The sequence below is a fragment of the Falco biarmicus genome, chromosome 4 (genome assembly GCF_023638135.1).
Source record: "Falco biarmicus isolate bFalBia1 chromosome 4, bFalBia1.pri, whole genome shotgun sequence".
Taxonomy (NCBI): domain Eukaryota; kingdom Metazoa; phylum Chordata; class Aves; order Falconiformes; family Falconidae; genus Falco; species Falco biarmicus.
In genome coordinates this window covers 55,254,964-55,275,383 of record NC_079291.1, presented here as the reverse complement: position 1 = coordinate 55,275,383, position 20,420 = coordinate 55,254,964, and the positions used below count along the sequence as shown (strand labels likewise).

General features: G+C 43.9%; 1 protein-coding gene and 1 long non-coding RNA gene across 2 annotated transcripts in view; both read right to left on the bottom strand.

Annotated features, from left to right (window-relative positions):
- Nucleotides 1–20,037, bottom strand: part of RHEB (Ras homolog, mTORC1 binding) — a 42,329-nt gene extending 22,292 nt beyond the window's left edge. Inside the window, exon 1 of the mRNA XM_056334893.1 lies at nt 19,766–20,037. Coding sequence (XP_056190868.1) covers nt 19,766–19,817 — 52 coding nt within the window. The 5' untranslated portion in view covers nt 19,818–20,037. The remainder of the gene's footprint in view (nt 1–19,765) is intronic.
- Nucleotides 1,085–18,764, bottom strand: LOC130147550 (uncharacterized). Its single transcript, XR_008821276.1, has 2 exons — nt 6,123–18,764; nt 1,085–5,417 (listed from the first exon to the last, which is right to left on the bottom strand). It is a non-coding gene; the product is annotated as an uncharacterized LOC130147550 (long non-coding RNA).
- Nucleotides 20,038–20,420: the final 383 nt, after the last annotated feature.

The following is a 20,420-nucleotide window of genomic DNA, read 5'->3' as shown; positions in this document are numbered from 1 at the left end:
TAAATCTAAAAGCAGCAGTGTCCAGTCCTCATAAAACTAAATTTAACAAACTGCTATACTTGGAAGGTTTTTCTCGGGAGAAGCAAGGAAAACTAGAAATAATTTTCAGTCATTGCACAGAACAACTAGGAACGTGGATAAAATTAGCCAAATTTAGTTTGACTAGGAGATTGAACATATTTCCCATGACAAAAGGATGACCTCAAAATTCTTGAGATCAATATACTCTCCTATTAATACTGTTAATGCAGCACTACAACAGACTGGTGGATGCTGTATTTTAAGCATAGTGATTGAGGGGGCATCACTGGATGTCTTTTGAAAGCAATTAAACTGCAACTTTTGCAGACAACTTAGCGTTTCCAATTTCAGTTACGCTGATCAGATCATACACACACCCCCCCTAAAGATGAATGCAAAATGTTGTACTTAGTAGCATACTGAAGAAAACTAATTTAGTCTTGAAAGATTTTATAAGACTCTCAAGGCAAATCGCGTACATTGACCATAAAAAGCAGCTTTAAAGCTCTGCAACTTAAGACTTTTCAAAGCATTACCAAAGTCTTAACACAATTTCCATTACAACACATCATCTGCATTTGGGAATCTACTAGATCCTATTACATTATGTTTACTGGACAAATACACTCTTATAAAGACTGCCAAGTGCATCAGCAGCTGTTTTTGGACAAGAGTGTATTCTTCATGCTCCTTTACACTCCTCTTATCAGCAAAAAGCACAAACAGAATACAACCTCAAGTTAAAGTTTAGACTCAAGACTATCCTACTCAGTGGAAGACTTCAATGACATTATAAGTAACCATGTTGTGCTTGAACTATATAGTAAAAGTATTTTCAGAATTAATTGCTTTGGATAAAGACTGCCCACTTGCAGTGCTCAGGCCATGCTATGTTTATACTTAGCTGTAGAAAAATTTCTCAGCTAAGCATTCCTCCAAAAGATATTAAAAAACAGTTTTCCACTTCAAACCTCCCCATTCTTGCTTCATCACACAAGGTTCTTGACCTGTTTTCATTTGACTTTTTATTACCATCAGCATACTTTGCAAGTTATTTTGTTAAAGACATTGTAAAAAATTGTGAGTCAAATGCAGCACAAGCATGGAAGTGATGCAAGGGAAGTCTGGCTTAATATTTATAGTGACACGTGCATCCAATTCCTTGATTAACTGCAACACTTTCAAGAGTTATTTCTCTGAGAGGAAGGAATAAGATGTTACACAAGCATCATCATACGGGGATTCTCCAACAGCCATAACCCTTAACAACTCACTGCTTTATTTAAACGTCACTGCCCCGCTCTGTCATGCTTATCCCTTGCTGTCTCCTGTCAATCATGCATTTATTCATGATACAATGCTAAAAAACCCAGACAAGCCCCAGAAAGGCCAACCAGCACACAAGCTTTTAAGAGCTGCTTTTTCTCAAATCAAGTTCCTAGACACCATTTTCTGACACACCTAACACCATGACTAAAGGTGTCATATGGTGCATGTTTTTACAGAGAACACTGCACTTTAAACTTGCTCCAGCAAGGAGAGAAGGGAGAATAAAAAGCAACTATGCACATTTTAAATCATCCTAATAAGGACAGACTTAGAACTGAGACTATGCATCCCAGCAACTTTCTGAAACTGTGTATTTTGGACATCACTTAGAGAGTGAATGAACTTTCAAGCTGTTTCTTCTTTGGCTATAAGCTTACAAAGTTGCTACCCAGAGCTCACAATTCCAGATTCTTTGCCAATACCAGCATATTAAGCACTTTTTCAAACAAAGTCAACTATTCCTATATTAGGCTGTTATATCTTCAAGATAAGAGGAGCTAAGTTAAGCACAGATCATCATTGAACATTTTTCCTCCTAAGAAGGATCCTAAACTAACCAAAAGACTTGACTGCTACCATCTGTCGGTGCTAAGTCTGGAAACTGAATACTAGAAAGAAGTCAGAGCCAACAGAAAATGCTGCATTTAACATCCAGCTGTATTAATTACTGCTTTCCTCCTAACAGTGAAAGAGCAGGAAACAAAAACAGACAAAACCAGTGTTCCAACACTCTCCTCCTAAATTCCTCCAAGCTTTGTGACAAGCCTTCCAGTAATGATGTGTTTGTGATCACAAGAGGATGCCTGCTTTCCTAGATGAGCCACAGGGAAGCTCTCCAGTCTTGGATTCAGCCACACACCTCCTCGGGAGAAGTGCATGCAACAGTATCGCACTAAACCAAGGCAGGAGTAGAGGACTACAGGGGCAGGACACACAAGAAATTTAAAACCCAAGTCATTAACACCCACTGCCTTGTCTCAGCCCATGCCCGAGAAGCACACAGGACCATGTAAACAACAGCTTGGCTTGAACTTTGTCCCACAGGTTTTATTCCAGGCCTTTGACCTATACTAGTGGATAGGGAGGAAAATTAAGTTGACAATTTAGCTCCTATCTCCTATTTCCCCAGAACGATCAGGCAATGTTTTCAGAGAGAATTACAACACAAACGTAATGCCTGTGAGGCAGGGGCCAAGGAACTGCACGCAACTACATTTACTGACGTGCCAACTCCATCTCAGAGCACTGCAGGGAGGATGACGACGCAGAGAGACACTGCAGTCTAGACATGTGTACACCACAAGCACACTTCAGCCTAAAAGGACGACAGAGCCTGACACTAGCAGCAAAGACCTGATTAGTTTATTACTCAAGGGTACATACCTCAAAAAAGGCTCAGCTCTAATATGTCCTCATTTGGAACAAATGCCAAGTGTTTTTTGGTTTGCTAAGCTTTCCCTTGTAGCATCCTCTATGCTGGTACTTTTAGTATATCCACTACCCTCAAGTTTTAGGAAAATAAACATCTGTTGAAACCAAAAGGAGAAGTGTCATGAGCAGAAGCAAGGCAAAAACCTGCTGGAAGCAGTTCACTAAATTGACAGAAAGCTGTGATTTTAAGATGAGAAAGCATTTTCAAAATCTTGCTGGAGAAGATTACGGTTTAACCTTTCGACTCTGTTTAGAATGAGAGCTTAAAATGACTAAGAAGAAATAAATGGATCAAATAAGGGCAATGCTGGAGCAGGCAATGGGATGACTCCTCCAGCTGTACTTGCTGTGGTAACTCAAAGCACCAGATAGTCTATGGCAGAGGAACTGTACGCAAAATCTTCCAAGTCCACCAAGCCTCCCTCTCCCTGGAGGAACAGGACAGGAAGTACTGGCTGGCAGAAATGGATTTTACAAGCATTTAGAAAGAGTCCCAGGTGGCCAAAAGCTCGGCTCAAGTTGTCCAGAAGTACCCAAAAGGTCTTTGCATATGCAATTTTATATTTATGATAATATGCGGGAGTGCTAAAGAAAAGAGTTTTCCACTGTCAAAACAGAAAAGGAACAGGTTTTCAGACAGAAAAACATTTCAAAAAATAAAGCTTTCATATTTCTGTTCATACAATAGAAGACTTGCTACACAAAGCAGAACGTCGCATAAACACTCTGACTAGTGCAGTCACAGCACATCAGTTTCAAATGCCACTGCAATTGTCAAGGCAAAACAATTGCCAAATCGAGTTTTTACTCATCATTTTACTTCTTGGACAAGATCTGTGGTATTTAATCTAGCCTTAAAATTCAAGCTTTACAACACTAGGCAGTTGACCAAGAAGATGAGTAACCGAGCATGGGTGGGCTCACGAACAGCTGGCCTCCCTGAAGCGGCCATGCCTCCTCTTCAGTGCACCACCACCTGCCTGCTGTCCCCGGCCCACATCCTTATTCTCCTTGCAACAGGCAGAGGAATAAGCCCGGATGAAATTCTCATCTGCAGCCAACTCCCCCCGCCCCCCCCAAAGCCAGGAGATAGAAATGATGCAACTGGCCAGCGAGCAAGTCAAACAACAGCTCCACAAGCAAGGCATTGTGCAAGCCTGAATCCGCAGCTGCCCTCTAACATGGCATCTCCACGATGACAGCCACTGGCAGCACAGTGCAGTTTATCTCAACAGGAAGAATTTCTCAATACTTGAAAGCGTCTGCACAAGCCATCAGTAAACAGTTTGACAGGGTCAAGAACAACCACCACTGAAGAGCTGCAATTCTCCATTCTGTTGGAATTTTAGATGCAGTTTCTTTAACCCATCTTTTTCTATTAAAACACCCACTTACGAACCCTGCTTGATTATTAAACACTCAACAACTGGCAGCACCTAATCCCACCCTTCCACAAGCCTAGCATCTTACCTAAGCTCACCTCTACATAGATCTACTCAGACTTACCTCAGAACAAACTACTTTAGGCTTTGTCACAAAAGGGTTCAAGAACTTTCATAAGGAAATGCTGTCAGTCATATCAAATTAGGTAAGATTACCGTACCCAACTCTCAGTATCTCACACACAGCTATGCTCAACTTACTACACTTCACAGAGATGAAACTTTCATACTGAAAGCTACGCTCAATTTAACTTTGATGCTGGGATCTTCATATTCTTTAACTCAGAATACCAAGATGCACAAAATGGAGACCCCAGCATTTCCATAGTGCAGATTATCCGTTTGTCCTCACAGCACAGAAAGGGACTGAACGACTTCCTGGAGCAGATGGAGGTTTAACTGGGTAGCAAAGGGAATTAGAGCATCACTCTTTTAACAAAAATCTTTTCACAAGATAGTAGATCTCAGAAACCATCACTAGCTCATCATTCATCTCAGGCTTCATCATTAGCAATTTTCTATGGTTAATCAAGTTTTTTTTCCCCCAGGTATAATTATGGTTATGTAGCTGCTATTTTGCTGACCATTGCTGTGTAGCTCAGTGAATTATTCTAGTGACTATAAAAATGATGCATCTGGGTCAATAAGGAATTCTGTTTCTAAACCTCTGGAGACCGCGATGCAATAAACAGTTTCTGTTTTACTTAGATGCAACTTCATTCTACTATTAAGACTTTTAATCACGAGGAATTATCATGTATAAATTAAACATCCACTTTGATCCATATTTTTACCTAATTTGTAGTGATTTCCTTGCAACATCAACATAATGGTACCAGGATTAAAAAATTATTTTCTGATGCTTACAGAGAAAACTTTTGCCGACACACAGCTTAATTGGTGCACTTGCTCATACAATACTCGCGACCGATTTGCAACTGGCTTTCCAGTGGTGGCACTCATCTCTTAAAGTGCTGTCTCAGCTTTCTGAAGGACAGACTAAAGGGTCTGCCCTTACAATCCTGGAAGGGCAAAAGCTGACGACCTCAATGAGCCATCTTTTGGTAATGTAATGAGGAACCTCAAGAACACAAGAGACCTTCACGACAAACCAAACAGTGGATCCACATTTCAGGACAACACAAGCTCTTTTTCAACTTCTATGGCATTCCATCCCACTGCTATAACTGTTCCCTGCACAGAGAAAAAAAAAGACATATGCTTGTTTCCCTTCCTTCTGCATTGCACAGTCTTCTTGACGTTTATCAAAGGTATTCCTCTGCAAGCCAGATGAAATCTGAGGCAGTCATTTAGACAGGCAGTAGATGGCTTCCATCACTTTTTTCAGATTTCAGAGCAGTCGGTCAAACTCAAAAGCGTACCTGCAGGCCCTTGCTAGGTTGGCAGCCATAAACCTTCAAAACACAAACCACAAGTCCTAATAATGCTATCTAGATCGTATTTTCTGCAAGGAAAGCAAGAAGAGAGCATGTGCTTTATTCCCCGATAGGTTAACAACATGCCTGCTCCATCCTGCAACAGTGCTCATGCCTCAATATTCACTTACACTTTCTTGCAGCGTATTAGATGTCCAGGCAAGTATGCAGCGAAAAATTCTATCCTTTCCCTCCAACAGCTCAGTTCCCACTTAAGGTGTCCATTTTGTCTCCATTTAAGTCAGTAACCTCAGCACAGGATTGTCAGAAGACGTTTTAGTTATTTTAGTGCACAGTCCAGTTACCTCTTCTGGCAGAAAAGGAGTGCCACTGTTTGCCCGATATTTCCCTTTTAATAAGGTAAACCAACTGTAATTCTTGTATTTATTATCAGTTGTCAAAGATGGAAAAGCTGTCACAAGGCTTAAAGCAGTCCAGAAAACTTCTGTGGCATATGTCTCACCTGGCTGTGGTATAGGTGCACAGACGGCCGCATCCAAGATGCTTTAAATAGGTCAGGGGAACAGCATCCTGGGGTCTCCTAACTACAAAGGAAATTCAGACATTCATACTCCAGGCAGGCAAACAATACTGTTCTGATAAACGCCACCTTCTGCATTCCCTTCAGAAACCGCATCCTGCAGCACCTTCCCACCTCCCCTCCTCACAGCACTACGCCTAAAATATCTCAGGCGGCAGCAGAAATACAGAAGCAACTTGACTTACCAGGCATGTGCTGCTAGCCTAATTAGCAAATGTATTCCTAAACTGAAAGTTATGCAGCACAGCTTGATATACCTTACTTCTGTCCTCATTTTGGCTGGGATAGAGTTAATTTTCTTCCTAGTAGCTGGTAGTGCTGTGCTTTGGATTTAGGATGAGAATAATATTCATAACACACTGATGTTTTAGTTGTTGCTGAGCAGTACTTACACCAACTCAAGGACTTCTCAGCTTCTCATGCTGTTCTTCCAGCAAGGAACCTGGGGGTGCACAAGAAGCTGGGAGGGGACACAGCCAGGACAGCTGACCCAAACTGGCCAAAGGGATATTCTGTACCATACAATGTGCTGAACAATAAAACTGGGGGGAGCTGGCCAGGGACTGGCAGCCCGCTGCTCAGGGACTGGCTTGGCACCTGTCAGCAGGTGGTAAGCAATTAAATGCATCGTGCATCACTTGTTTTGTATATTCTTTTATCATTATTATTTTCCCTTCCTTTTCTGTCTTATTAAACTGTCTTTATCTCAACCCACAAGTTTTACCCTTTTTTCCCCCCCAATTCTCTCCCCTATCCCACTGCGGGGAAGGGAGTGCATGAACAGCTGTGTGGTGTTTATCTGCCTGCTGGGTTAAATCACAACTTCTAAAGGGAAGCTTATTAACCTTAAACATCAGACCCTAATGTTTCAGTTTACGACACACTTAAAGGGAAAGAGCCTGAACTTTGTACTCATTTCCCCCAAAGAGGGAAAACTCAACCCGTACTGCTGGGTAGAAGCCAAGTCCTCTCTCCCTGTGCACACACTTCAAGCAGCTAATTAGGTATCCGAATAAACTTGACCTTTCCTTGGATCATCGGGTATGTACAACATTAAACATCTTTGAAAGATACTTTTAGTAACTGTCATTGTTTCAGCATTATACCAGATTTAAATGCTATGTCATTAGAAATAAAAACGTGTCTCTCTTGCTTTAACACATTTCATGCATTCCCCCTTTTCCAACTTCAAGGCTTTTGTTTCCACACAAAGGAATGAATCCCAAACTCCCAGTCAGCTCGCTCTTAACGCAAAAGATCAGTGGGGTGTACAACTTAAACTACCTTTCTGCAAGCCAGAAATGTCAGGACTAGCAGGTTTTAGCACTTCAAGAAAGATGTGGGTCTTTCCAACTGCAGATACCAGCACCAGCTCTCCATCCACTGCACAGACACTGCCTTGACTGCACTTCCAGCACAGTTGAATTTAACAGCAGAAGTCACTGAACTCTACGCACAACACAGGGGATAAAGCTGCTTAAGTTTACCAGGGGTTTGCAGCCATTACCTTCCTTTGTTGATTTCTACACAACTGGCTGAAGTTAACACCAGCCACTAAGTTACATGCTACTGATCGCCCATTAAAGCAGCGTGCCCTCAAACAAGCCAAAGTGCAGAGATAAAAATTAGGTTTTAAAAAATATTTCTATTAGAAAACTCCTCTTCCTTTCACTGCAAATCTCACTTGTGTTTTTAGACCACCTGATCTACACCGGTAGCAAAGAAAGTTTTAATAGCACAGAACCCTTACCAAGATGGAAGACCTCAGTCTTTCAGCAGATCAGTACTTTTTCACTAAAACACAGGGTCTTCTAAGGATCTTTCGGAGGACCGGAGCCATAGCATTCATTGTTGCCAGTGCTGTGGCCACCATACCTCATCATTGCTTACAACCACCATGAAGCAGAGGGCTAACTCTCTGAAAAAAATCTGTGAAATTTTCCTGCCATCATTTTAAACAGGCAACTCTAGGAGATCTGAAATGAGCTGAAATGCCGAGGAATGGACCCTCTTGGCAGTATTACTGAAATATGTATGACCTCAGGGCCTCAAGGGTATTCTTGGAATTGAAGGAAAAACAGTAAGAGATCATAGAATGGTTTGGGTTAGAAGGGACTTTGGAGATCATCTTGTTCCAGCCCCCTTGCCATGGAGGGGGACAGCTGCATTTCTGTCTTGTAGGATGACAGAAGGCAAGTACCTAACAAGACACTAATGGTAATATCCCCTCTCTTGGTAACATCACCCAAGCAAATAATGTGATATATAACCAGCAACTACAGCTAAGAAATTTCAGCCTTACTCTGAGGGAAGGTCCACAGAGCTCTTCACCAACTTGAAGCAAAAGCTGGAAGATGCTACTGATCTGTCCCAGCAAAGGCAGGCTACTTTTACAACATACTAAACATATATATAAATCTAACTGCATAATGTTCGCTAGAAGATCTTAGGAACAAAAGACTGCTACAGCCTGCAGTAGTATGTGTGACTATGAAACAGTCAGTCAATGTAAAAGGCTCTTTGTGTCTCCATTGATGGTCCAAAGTCTGATGAACCCAATGTCAACAAATGCCAGCAATGCACGTGGCAGCCAAACCCTGACTTCCACGGAAAGCGTACTGCTACTGGCATTCAGCATCAGCACACAGTGCTATTTGCCTGCTGTGACCTAGACCGGTAAGGTTCCCAAGGCTCCATGAAGCATCAGGAAGACAAACATGTCTTAGCACAAAACAGAGGTGGTGGTCTTTAGGGATACTGACACAGATTAGCATCGACTCTCCCTTTCACCAGTGGAGCAGGATATCGTCAAGTCCATCACACCTCTGTCAACAGATGCACAGGTAGACACTCGGACAGTCATTAATCAAGACCACGCAGTTCAGCCTTGATCACTTTAATCCTCCTGTGACAGCGCAAGGCTGCTGTGGATCTATCTGTAACCATACCAACATAAAAAACTGTGTGCCTGAACTGTACCTTCCTGCACAAAAAACTGTCTTCCCCCATCAGATTCAGACCAACTTTTGATAAATTACTGCTGCCTCTCCTCCAATTAAATTCTCGATCTTCTCTGAATTAACTTTATAGGCATCTTCCACATTCCTTCTGCTTAAATGCGAAGTTCCTCCCCTCTACTAATCAGGGTTGAAGAAGGCCAGAATCTGTTAAATGCCGTCTTCATACAGCTGGAGTTAGTCATTAAACCCTCCCCACTAACACTGATTGCAAGCTGCCTTCATTTACATACCCAATCAATGTAACAGAGTAGCCTCTGAATACAGAGAACAATGCGTTAACAGTAAGGAAGGTTCAAAGTAGTAATACACTAAAATCACAGCATGACAGACATCAGTAAGACATCAAGTGGGGGGACACACAGGACATGACACGACACGGACAAAACACCAAGACTGTTGTGTAAGGACAACTCCATGCAGAGTACCAGAAGAATCATTAAAGCTTCCAACCTTGGGGAATTTTAAGGGAAATTAAGACAAAGATCCATCAGATATGACATAATTGATTTTGCCACAGGGCAGAGAAGATAGAATTGTTTGCTACAGCATACTATAAAGTTCTTGCCTGTTACGACAGCCAGCTGGCTTTCTCACCTTCCTAACCAGTGTGTATTCATCCACTCGTTCACAAGGTACTTCAAACTAAGAGTTTTTGGGTAGGAATCTGGTCTATTCTCAGTTTTTTATACTATCTACTACAAAAAGGTCACAGTACAGAACTCTGATCTTTGCAAGGAAGAACAACAACAACAAAACTACAAAAAATTGGAAAAACACCCCACCCCACTCCCACTCTCCCTTAACCACTCAAAAATATCTCAGGGAGGTGACCAAGGATGACACTCACAATCCAACATTGAACTATTTTTTTCCATTTAGAGTGTCTTTCACAAGTGTCTTCCAGCCAATCCAGCTCCAGCACCTGAGGAAGCACTTGCCAATGTAAGCTGGATTCTTCACTTCAGCACTGCGCTAACACAACCCTACAACCTGGGACCATGAGTTCAATATCAAGTTGCAGTTTAAGGCAACATAAATTCAGGCCAACCTTCAAGCGACAGGGCAGTATATTGTACTTGTCTGCTGTACATGTGTCTGCATATAAATGCAAATAAAGCTCTCAAAGCGCAACAGTGATTATTACTGTTATTATCCAGTTAGATTGCAGGTTAGTCCAGCAAATCTTAAATTCTAGTCTGTTTGAAACAGTACATAAGAAATTAAGTACATCACATCCACTTGGCAGAAATGGATAAAATATTAACTATTACAGGCAAATAGGCCAAGGGCCAAGATTTACTGCAGGTACAGCAAAGATTTTTGGAAGTTGCTTACTTCCTTAGCCAGGCTATTCGGGAAATAACCCATACCTTAATTTTTGGTTTTCACACTTCCGTGCTGTAAGAACTGGAGAGGCATGGCCCAACTTTCCCCACAACAAGCTGCCCTTAAAACTTAGGTCCATACACCCCTTCTCGTACTGTCCCTTTTTCTCCTTGCCAACCTCCACCTCTAAATCCTTTCAGCCTTTGGGATGTACGTAGAGACCATGCCCATAAAGCAGCTGGAGGCCAAAATAATGGGATGTTCATATGATCATCTTCAGTCTCACCACTAGCTATAAACTGTATAAGAGAGAATGGCTTTTTAAGATCACAATCTTTTTGCCTGGAAACGCAAAGAGAGAAGGCATAATCTTATTTTTCTGCACTACCACTAACTTACACCTGTTCATAGTGGTTGGTTGTGACAGAAGTACAACCCAATGCTAGGCTTAGGAACACCATTCAAGACACTAATCTAGAAGAAATTTCAACAAACTAGTCATTGCAACAGTTCTGGAAGTTTCACTTTAACTCTCCCTCTGTCCTATCGCCACACTTTGGGGGTGAAGCATGCAGCTGAGGAAGGACAAGCAGAAAAATGGTTTAGGTATCATAAGACTCCTTGATACACTCTATAAAGAACGAACATGATTTTGAAACATTCAGACAACTTCCTATTCTTCCTAGCTTTACTGTTCAGAAAAACTTGAATTACCTTACATTTAAACAACTTTTACATTTTGCAACTACAAAAGGTTTATCAAAAGTTTTGACAACCTTTCTCTCCACACATGAAAAGAAAGTTAAAATAGCACAACTAAACCTTCCTTTAGATTTTATTCACCAGTGTCAAACCACACAGATGAAGCAGAACAGCTATTAGAAATGGACATTTCCAAGAAAGAAATGCAGAAGGTACTGCAGCAAACTAAGAAACACAGTGCTTGTTTATATGCATGTTTCAAAGCAGAACTTCCAGTTTTAATTAAAAAAATGCTAATTTTGAAACAGATTTTAGAGCACCACAAATTTCTTATTAATGGAGGATGAAGCCTTAAAGCAAAATACACTTTACTGCATTAATGTCAAGTGCTTGATTGTTTTGACAGTTTGTAGGACAGATTTAATAGAGTTTTCCTACATATTATGCATCCCAGCTCTTTTGCATATAGCAAGAGTACCTTTAAAGGAGGTTGTACATATTGAATGAAGTTTTGGCAATACAATCTGACAAGTTGTTGAAGCTAGACAGATGTATCCCACCAACTCAGGAGACAATGTTGTCAAGAGATGCTTTCATATCATAATTTCATATTACACTTGCACATGTTCACACCCACACACTGAAGACCACTCATGTATTCCCTCTTTTTCCAAACTAAAATTTATTTAACTCAATAACCCACAGAACACAAATAACTAGCTAAGATTAGTCGTGCATGCTGTTCTGGTTCATGTAATCAAAAATAACTAAGAATACTGCTAACCATTCCAGAAATATTAACTCCTCATTCTCTAAGACTTCAGTGCAATAATGAAAAAGAGAGCGCTGAAAGGAACCTTCACTGTTTAAAGCATAATCTATCAGGGAATCTTACTTTCTTCAGTTCATGTCTATTAAATATAGAAGCACTGCAGCTCTTCTAAACAAGTCATCCGAGTATTACACATTAGGGTCTTTTGCTCCTTAAAAGGCCTTCAGAAATCATTCACTTAAGTCTTATGCCTCAAAAGATTGAACTTTGGCCATTATCCACAAACTATTAAGTATTTCACCCAAATGAAAGTGCTGTAAATTTCCTCCTCATGTTCTCACCATAAGTTCTCTAATTCATGTAAGAAGTTTCATAAGAAATTCCAAGTTGATCTCCCTTTTGCAGGAGCCCCCAAGGCTCAAGCTATTTTTTGCTTGTTCTATCTTCATCTTAACCGGCAGGCACGTCATGCTTGATAATCCAAAATCCGCACTTTGAGAACTGGATCATCTGTTTATAACACTACTTTTTTCACCACTGCCTCATCCTGCACCCTTCACACAACTACACTGAAAATTTCTATTGTACAGTGTTCAAAGCACATATGGTAAACTGAGGAAGAACCACTGCATCTACACAGGTTAAGTAGTTGTGAATCATCTCTATGCCGCAACAGTGTCAATAAATACTTACAATTAAACGAGGAGTCAACCAGGTTGAGGAGTCAACTGGTATTTTCAGGAAACAGCTAAAGATTACTCTGAAAAGCAACATAGCCTTCAGATTTGTTCCCACTGGTTTTCCAAGTAGGGAGTCAATCAGTGATTCCAAATGCCTCCCACTTTGCTGTACAGTTATCAGGTTGTAGCAAGGTGAGTGTTGGTGTCTCTTACGAAGTAACAAGAAACAGGACACAAGGAAATGGCCTCAAGTTGCATCAGGGGAGATTTAGGCTGGATATTAGGAAAAATGTCTTCACTTGTTTAAAGGGCTGTCAAGTACTGGAACAGGCTGCCCAGGGAAGCGGCTGAGTCACCATCCCTGCAGGTGTTTAAAAGACACGTAGATGTGGTACCTGGGGGCATGTTTTAGTGGTGGACTTGGCAGTGTCAGGTTGCAATTTGGAATCAATGATCTTAAAGGTCTTTTTCAATCTAAATGATTCTACAGTTCTGTGATTTCAGCCTGGAGCTTTGGCTTTGATCCACTGCAGCACCTTTACTACCAAGGTGTTTCCAGAAAATTCTAGATCATATCACTTAAAGCATCATCTGATTTTGAAGACTTCAGAACAAAGTTTAGATTTACCCCAGGTCAAATACCTTACTTTTCCTAGATTCTGCATGAAATGATTAGATTTGACTATGGAAGGTTATTTAAATAAGAATCTCGAAAAACTTGATTTCTTCATGCTTCCCTAACGCACACTTCACGACCTTTACAAGGCTATCTTTTTCCATCAAGAGAACTACTTTGGTTCAAAAGGCCCGCTGTTGAAAGTTTACTAAAAAGCATTCACGCTTATCTAGAGTAGCAGAGGAAAAAAAAAATTAGAGATGTGGTTTCATAACAGGTCTGAGAAAAGCGAAGTCTGCTCGGCCACGAAGAGCCAACTCCACCCTCCCCCAAACAGCTCATGCTCCTGACCCCATTCCCTCTGTCAGTCGCACTTGCAGAGCCAACCAGCTGAACGACACGAAAACTCTTCCTTCTGGTTTCTTCACTTTTCAAAGAAATTAATCCCCTGAGCTGATGACCAGGCTTCCAGCATGCCAGTGCCAGCACCCGGGTGGGGGCTAGACAGCAGAACCTCCAGCCAGGGTGCAGGATCAGCTCCACTTGTGCCAAGGGAAGCCCCACCCTAGATGGTGAATTTGCATTTGCCTTCATTACATGGCAATTAAACCCAAAAGCGGCAGGGATGCCTCTTATGAAAAGCTGCACCTGAAAGCCTGTTTCATCACTTCATTCAAAAACTGCCTCAGTTTACTTCCTTGTTGCAAGTTCAACATGAGCATATTTTCCCCCAGAAAACAATTCAGCACCCACTGTACTTCGTATTTCTCAAGAAGGAAATACAGCCTTTAATGGCCCATATTCATATACTTTTGGTAAACTTAATAATCATAAATCTCGTTAAGAGGCCTACCAGGCAACACACAACACTGACTTAGTCCACCTTCTTCCCTTTTTCCCCATCCCATATACCCTTACTTGCAGATAGCTGCCATTGTTGTGCAAGAACCGTATAGGAAAGCAGATGCCCTGACCAGGATTGGCAGAGAGAAAAATTTAAGCACCACCACCTCCCAAGCTCAGGAAGCACATTTTAGTTTCTCACCATTATCAAATTCACAACAAATTCAGCATTCACTTCAAATGCAGGCCTTGGAAAACAAAAGGAAGCTTCTCAATTCCTTCAGGAGACAGGTCCACAACTGACAAGGGCAGCTTCACATATGTACCATGCTCCATCTCTGCAGCTTCCAATTTAGAATAATTTGAGATGACACCAAGCCATTTTGACTCATGCAGGATTCGCAGAGCTTGAGTGCATTATGAACATCCCACAGAGAAGCTGTTTCGATTTAGGACTGAATACACAATTAAGTTGAGCAGTTTTTAAAATATGCCCTTGAAAGTCACCTTCAGAAAAGCTACAGGAAATTAATCGCAATCAGTAGTTTATCACATTGTAGCCTGCTCTTCTAATCCCAAGCGTGTGGTTATGCTGTTTCCACAGCAGTGTGTACTGCAGAGGTGGTTGGTTTACCCAGAACCTACACTTAAGGCAGCGTAGTGTATCTAAATGAAGAACTTCAACTTTATATAGCTTATAAATTACAGGATCTACATTTCATTTGGTTTCTCCTGTCGATGTTAACTTTAAGTTGAGTAATCAAATACCAAAACACTCAAATATGCAAGCAAAACCTGTAAGCGTTACCGTTAAGATAGATGGGAGTAGGCACTTTAAGAGTTAATGCTGGAACAGTGTCCTCAAATAACCCAACTGTGGCTTGATATTACAGCTGAACATGCTGCCTCTAGTGCTTCCAGCTACTGCTATCAAATGCGCTGTAGCAACTTTCACTGTTGAACGGCTAGTAGTCAGTCACACTGAAATGCAATTAAAGCTGGCATTTCCAGCCTCATTTCAGTCCCCTGGTAGCTGCAACCTTTCCTTTTAGCAGCAATGCTGCAGCCCGGCACAGCAAATGCAGTCCTAACGAGAGAATTGCTGTGAAAATAATCTTGGCACTTATTAGGGAACTCGGCAAAATTGTAACCTTAGGTATCAGCTGGATCCTGAACCACTCCATTTTCCTGTTAAATCTCAGGCTTTCCAATGCTGCGGACACAACCAATTCCGTAAATCAAATTACAGCACACAACAGCAGTAATTTCTCCCTTCCTTCTCTCTTGACATTTACACGGGCAATTTATTGCCTGCTAAAATTACCACTTCCCTCCGTCCAATATCAAAGGGATACCTCCTCAGGGCGGCATACTACTGTGCAAACAGATGCCATCTTTCAGAAGCTAAAAGCAAAGCCTCGTCTCCAATTTACAATACAGACATGCCAATACTCAAATAACTCATGTTTCTGAAAACAGTAACTATGTTTTGTCCTCACAATTATTCTTGCTATTTACAGGTAGGTATTAAAGGTACTACTTTTTCTGCCTTTCTTGCTTTTATGCAAAGTGGAGGGAGGGAGACTGTTCTTTAGCTTAATACTATCACCTGGAAGCCTTTACTATAAATCTAACCTTGACAGATGATTTTGTTCCATCATAGGGTTTTTGCTACCTGCATGCCACAGACCATGACTACTTCAGCCCGCAGTATGGACTGCTCTCCACCTACACAAAAAAGTTGATGTATTTAGCTGGGGAAGAAAACAGGTAAGTCACCACTAACTTAACTGGATTTCCCCCTCAGAGCTATAAACTGAGCAGGAGCGCATCTTCAGATCACCAGTCCAAGTGTGTAAAATTCAAAAGAGAATTCAGATTTCTGCAAGTATATCTGTAATACCAGCCACACAAGTTATCTGAACAGCAAGAAACTAATCAGGCTGAGATAGTGGCCTGAGAATGAAGCAGCTGATCCAAACACCACCTCCCTGCTTATGTTAAATCCCTTAATTCAGTATGATACAGAGAATCCTAGTAATAAGCTACTTTAAAAGATGAACTAAGAAACCTCTTCTGTCATACAGGCATCTGTGGTCTGAAATTACTTATTTCTTCTATAAACAAAAAGAACGTAACTGAGCGCAAAGCATTTTGGACAACTATATGCTGCTTTTTAGAGTGGCTGTTACTCTGAAGACGTTCAGAAAATCTTAAGTTTTGCTTAATTTATTTTCATGCAAATCTATTACTTCCAATTATATTTGGGATATATTACATTACGACCAGAGTACAAGTATGAAGATTCTTTTTAGTGCAGGCAGTAACTTTGTTAAAATTTTATGCTTGGTCATGCGCAAGACAGATCTCCCCTGCCACCACATCAAATCTCGAGTAGCTGGTTCACTCTGGTCACTCAGCAAACAACAATCGAAGTCAAGTTCCTTCCATCGTGAAACTATCAGATTTTGGGATGAAATCCATCTGATTTCTACCCAGCACCTCACGGAGACAACCACACTTCCATAATGGAACTTAACTTTCTTAGACCAATTTAAGCCTGAGCAAAACCCAAAGGAGACATTCTTGTAGCATCATGCCACAACCTGTATGCTACATCCACACATAATTGGCCTTGCTCACCGAAACACAAGTCCCAAAGTTCCTGGCAAGTACTTTGTCTGCATTTCAGAAAGTATATCTGCCTGGGAATTCATGAGGCTTCCACTGTGATCTCTCCCATCAGCAAATACCAGTTTCACATATGAAAGGGCTGATGGTGGTGTTGAAAGATAGAGGGAGTGTATTCAAACAAGCAGACTCCTGAATTTTCTGTTCCGAGAACTATTATATCAGAATACCACTCCCAACCTAGAGTCTATCTGACAACAACACTGGGATAAGAATAAAATTTAATGTAAGAAACATGGGCTTAGCATGAAGCTAGTACAAGATTCAGACTCCGTTTCACCAGTCCCCATGGAGGACGTGTCTGGCCATTACTATATTTGCTCATAACCTGAAGGATCCGCAAAATTGTTGAATCATCAACTGTAGGGAACAGCTCACTGCTTGAAATATGTCATCAAACGTGACTGAAAGAGACATGGGAAAAAAAAAAGCTTGCCATTTTCTGATTAGCTTCATCTCAAACACCATACAAATTCCAAGGAGAGCACGCAACTCCACAGAGCAGGTCACCTAAGCATTTATGCTAACCTATAAAACCGTAAACGTTTTACAACTTACCAGAGATCGCCTCCCTCATTCCAGGGTCAAGATTAATGTTAATGGCAAAGCAATGTAGCTTCCTACTTGTAGAAGGAAATTTAGAAAACATTTCCTTCCAGTCCTTCAGATTTTGGAATTATTCCCCACCTCAATGAACATTTAGCTCTGTTGAGATGTTGCATTTTCCCCAGAAGAAACGCTCTTCATTTTCTGCTACCCAAAAGCTTGTCCTAGGAAGAGATTAGATCCTTTCTTACTCAGAGTTCAAATAATATTCTTGCCATCGTAATACAGACTTACTCAAAAGCTTCTCTGAAGCCAAACTAAGTCACTACCCTCCCAGACTTTAGGAGGCATACTTGGATAAGCAGGGGACTCAACCTAAATCTCACAGTTTAACTTTCTTGTTTTTCTAACAGCTTTACAACATGGAAGCAAGACTCCAATGACCCGTTTCTACTGCTTGAACTTTTATGTAAGTATCTGCCTAGAAGTTTAATGTTCCTGTATTATAAGAAGAGTAACTTCGCAGTTTTAAAATGCAAGATTTTTACCTAAGAGGGAATTGTCAAGGGCAATGAAAGGAAAACTACAGTGAACCAGAATTTTTTTCTGTTCTTAATTCCATGTTCATACAACTTGTAGCTGATCTAACAAAACTGATCATGTCCCATCAAGCCTAATACCACGCTAGTGTCTGACAACTTTAGCTGAAGAAGATCAGCAGTACGTAGTAATAGATATTAGGTAACTTTTTGCCCATCCTTTCCATATGAATACCATTGCTCAAAACATCACCGACCAGGTTAAGAAAACTGTACTATTTCTTCTGGTTTTCCGCAATGGAGTATAGACCCTACTATCATCTGAGTTTTCCACTGCTGCCTGCCATTGCCAACAGATAAAAGACCAAAGCACAGCAGTACACCCAGTCCCCATCACAGACTTCTAAAGGACAGAATTTCAGGCATTCTTCCTTCCCACTTACGCTGCCCATTGCTTGTTTTCACCAGAGCTCAAAAAAACCCAAACACATAACACACAAGATACACAACAAAACTGACTACAAGAAGTGATGTCAAATACACTATGCAAACTGATCAATCTACTACTCACTGTTCCCTTCAGGGATGAGACAAATTCATCATCCTTTTTACAGCATGCTGTCTCAAATTCAGGCTGCAGTTACATGCAACATCTAAGGAACAGTTCTGCCTATATATCCTATTGCTTTGATCCTTAGAAAAGCTTTTTTTGGGGGGGTTCTTGCTGCTGAGTGCATAAGAAAGATTACTGATTTAGTCACTACTTTAATGTAAAACCCCCTTTTATAGAAGCAGTGTCTCTCTGTAGCATCTTTTTTTGTTTCCCCAACCGCACATTACCTTCGACATCGATCTACGCTTTTAACTTTGATCGATGCGGATAGCTGTGCTACAGCTTACTCCCCTCTGCTTTAAGAACACGAACGTCGAAAGCGCTGAAGCTGTTTTCCATCAAACACAGCAAATGCGGGAGGAGAAAGGATTACAGGTGTGGGCAGCTACAGAACAAAACCCCCATCAGCTACTCCAGCCCGGTGCTGGACGCTTCCAGGAAGTTCTTCGCCGTCGCTTGGCCCCGCCGGGCTGCCCCAGCGGCGCCGTGCGGAGCCAGGCGCTGCCGCGCCGGGACACGCCGCAGGGCCGGTGGGAGCCCAGTGCCGTCGCCGCGGCTGTGAGGGGCTTCTACGGAGCGGTGGGAGCCTGGACAAACGGGCAACGGGGCAACCGGGCCGCCCCTCGGCGCTTCCGAGCCGGCTCTAAACCCCGCGCAGGGGCGCGTCCGGAGGGCGCTGGGTCACGGCTCCCCTGAGCCAGCGGGACCGCAGCGGGACCGCATCCCCCAGCGGTCCCGCGGCCGGCGAGCCCCCTCCCGGGGCGGCGGCAGCGCTGCCAGCACCCACCGCCTCCCGCCGCCCCGGGCCGCTCCGCCGGGTACGGCTCTCGGGGCAGGCGCGGCCCGGCCGGCAGCGGGGCGCGAAACTTCCTCTGAAGGGCACGGCGGCCCCGCAGCCCCGGGCCCGCAGCGCGCTGCGGCGCCGCCATGGCGGGGCCCGCCCGCCCGCCGCGGCTGCGCGCTCCCGGCGGCGGGAAGCGGCCCTCCCTCCCCGCCCCGCCGCCGCTGCACCTGCTGCCGCGGGGGAGGGCGATGCGGCGGAGGCCGCCGGGCCGGGCCGGGCCACGCTTCCCCGCGGGCGGAGGGGCGCTGCGGAGCCCGGGACGGCCCGCCCGCACCAAAGTGCGGGGGGGGGGGGGGGGGGGGGGAAGCGCCGCACCTCAGCCCTAACGGCCCGCCACCCCCCCACCCCCCTCACGGCGGCGCCCCGCGCTCACCCACGCTCCGGTAGCCCAGGATCGCGATCTTGCGGGACTTGGACGGCGGCATCTTCTCCCCGCCCGGCTCCGAACCACATCAAGGGCGGCGGCAGCGGTCGCGGCGGTGGAGGCGGCGGCGGGCGGCGGGCGGCTGACGGGGAGCGGGGCGCGCCGCCAGCGACATGCGGCGGGGGGAGAAGGGGGAGGGGCGGCGGAGCGGCGGGCCGACCGCACGGGACCCGCGGCGCCTGGCAGCAGCGGCGGCGCCCGCCCCACGTGACCGCCGGGCTCGCCAGCCCCTCACGTACCTGTGCGTCACGCGTCACAGGCCAGAGCGGCGACCTCGCCGCCGCTGGGAGCCGGCGCCAGGCGCCGCGAAGGGAAAAACTCTCTGCGTCATGCCTTGCCGCCCCCCCCCCCCGCCGCCCGCCGATTGGGCGGCGCCGCGGCAGCGCGGGCGGCGATTGGCGGAGAGCAGCGGCTGCGGTAACAGCCGGCGTTCAAAGAAAAGGGCGGGGCCGCCGAGCAGAAGCGAGCAGGGACGCGGATTGGGCGGAGGGAGCCGGAGAGTCCGCGCGTGCGCGCTGTGGTCGGCGCGCGGCCGCTTCAGGGGCCGTGGGTGCGCTCCGCGCTCGCGGGCTCGAACGGCCACCGCGCCGCTCCGCTCAGGGGA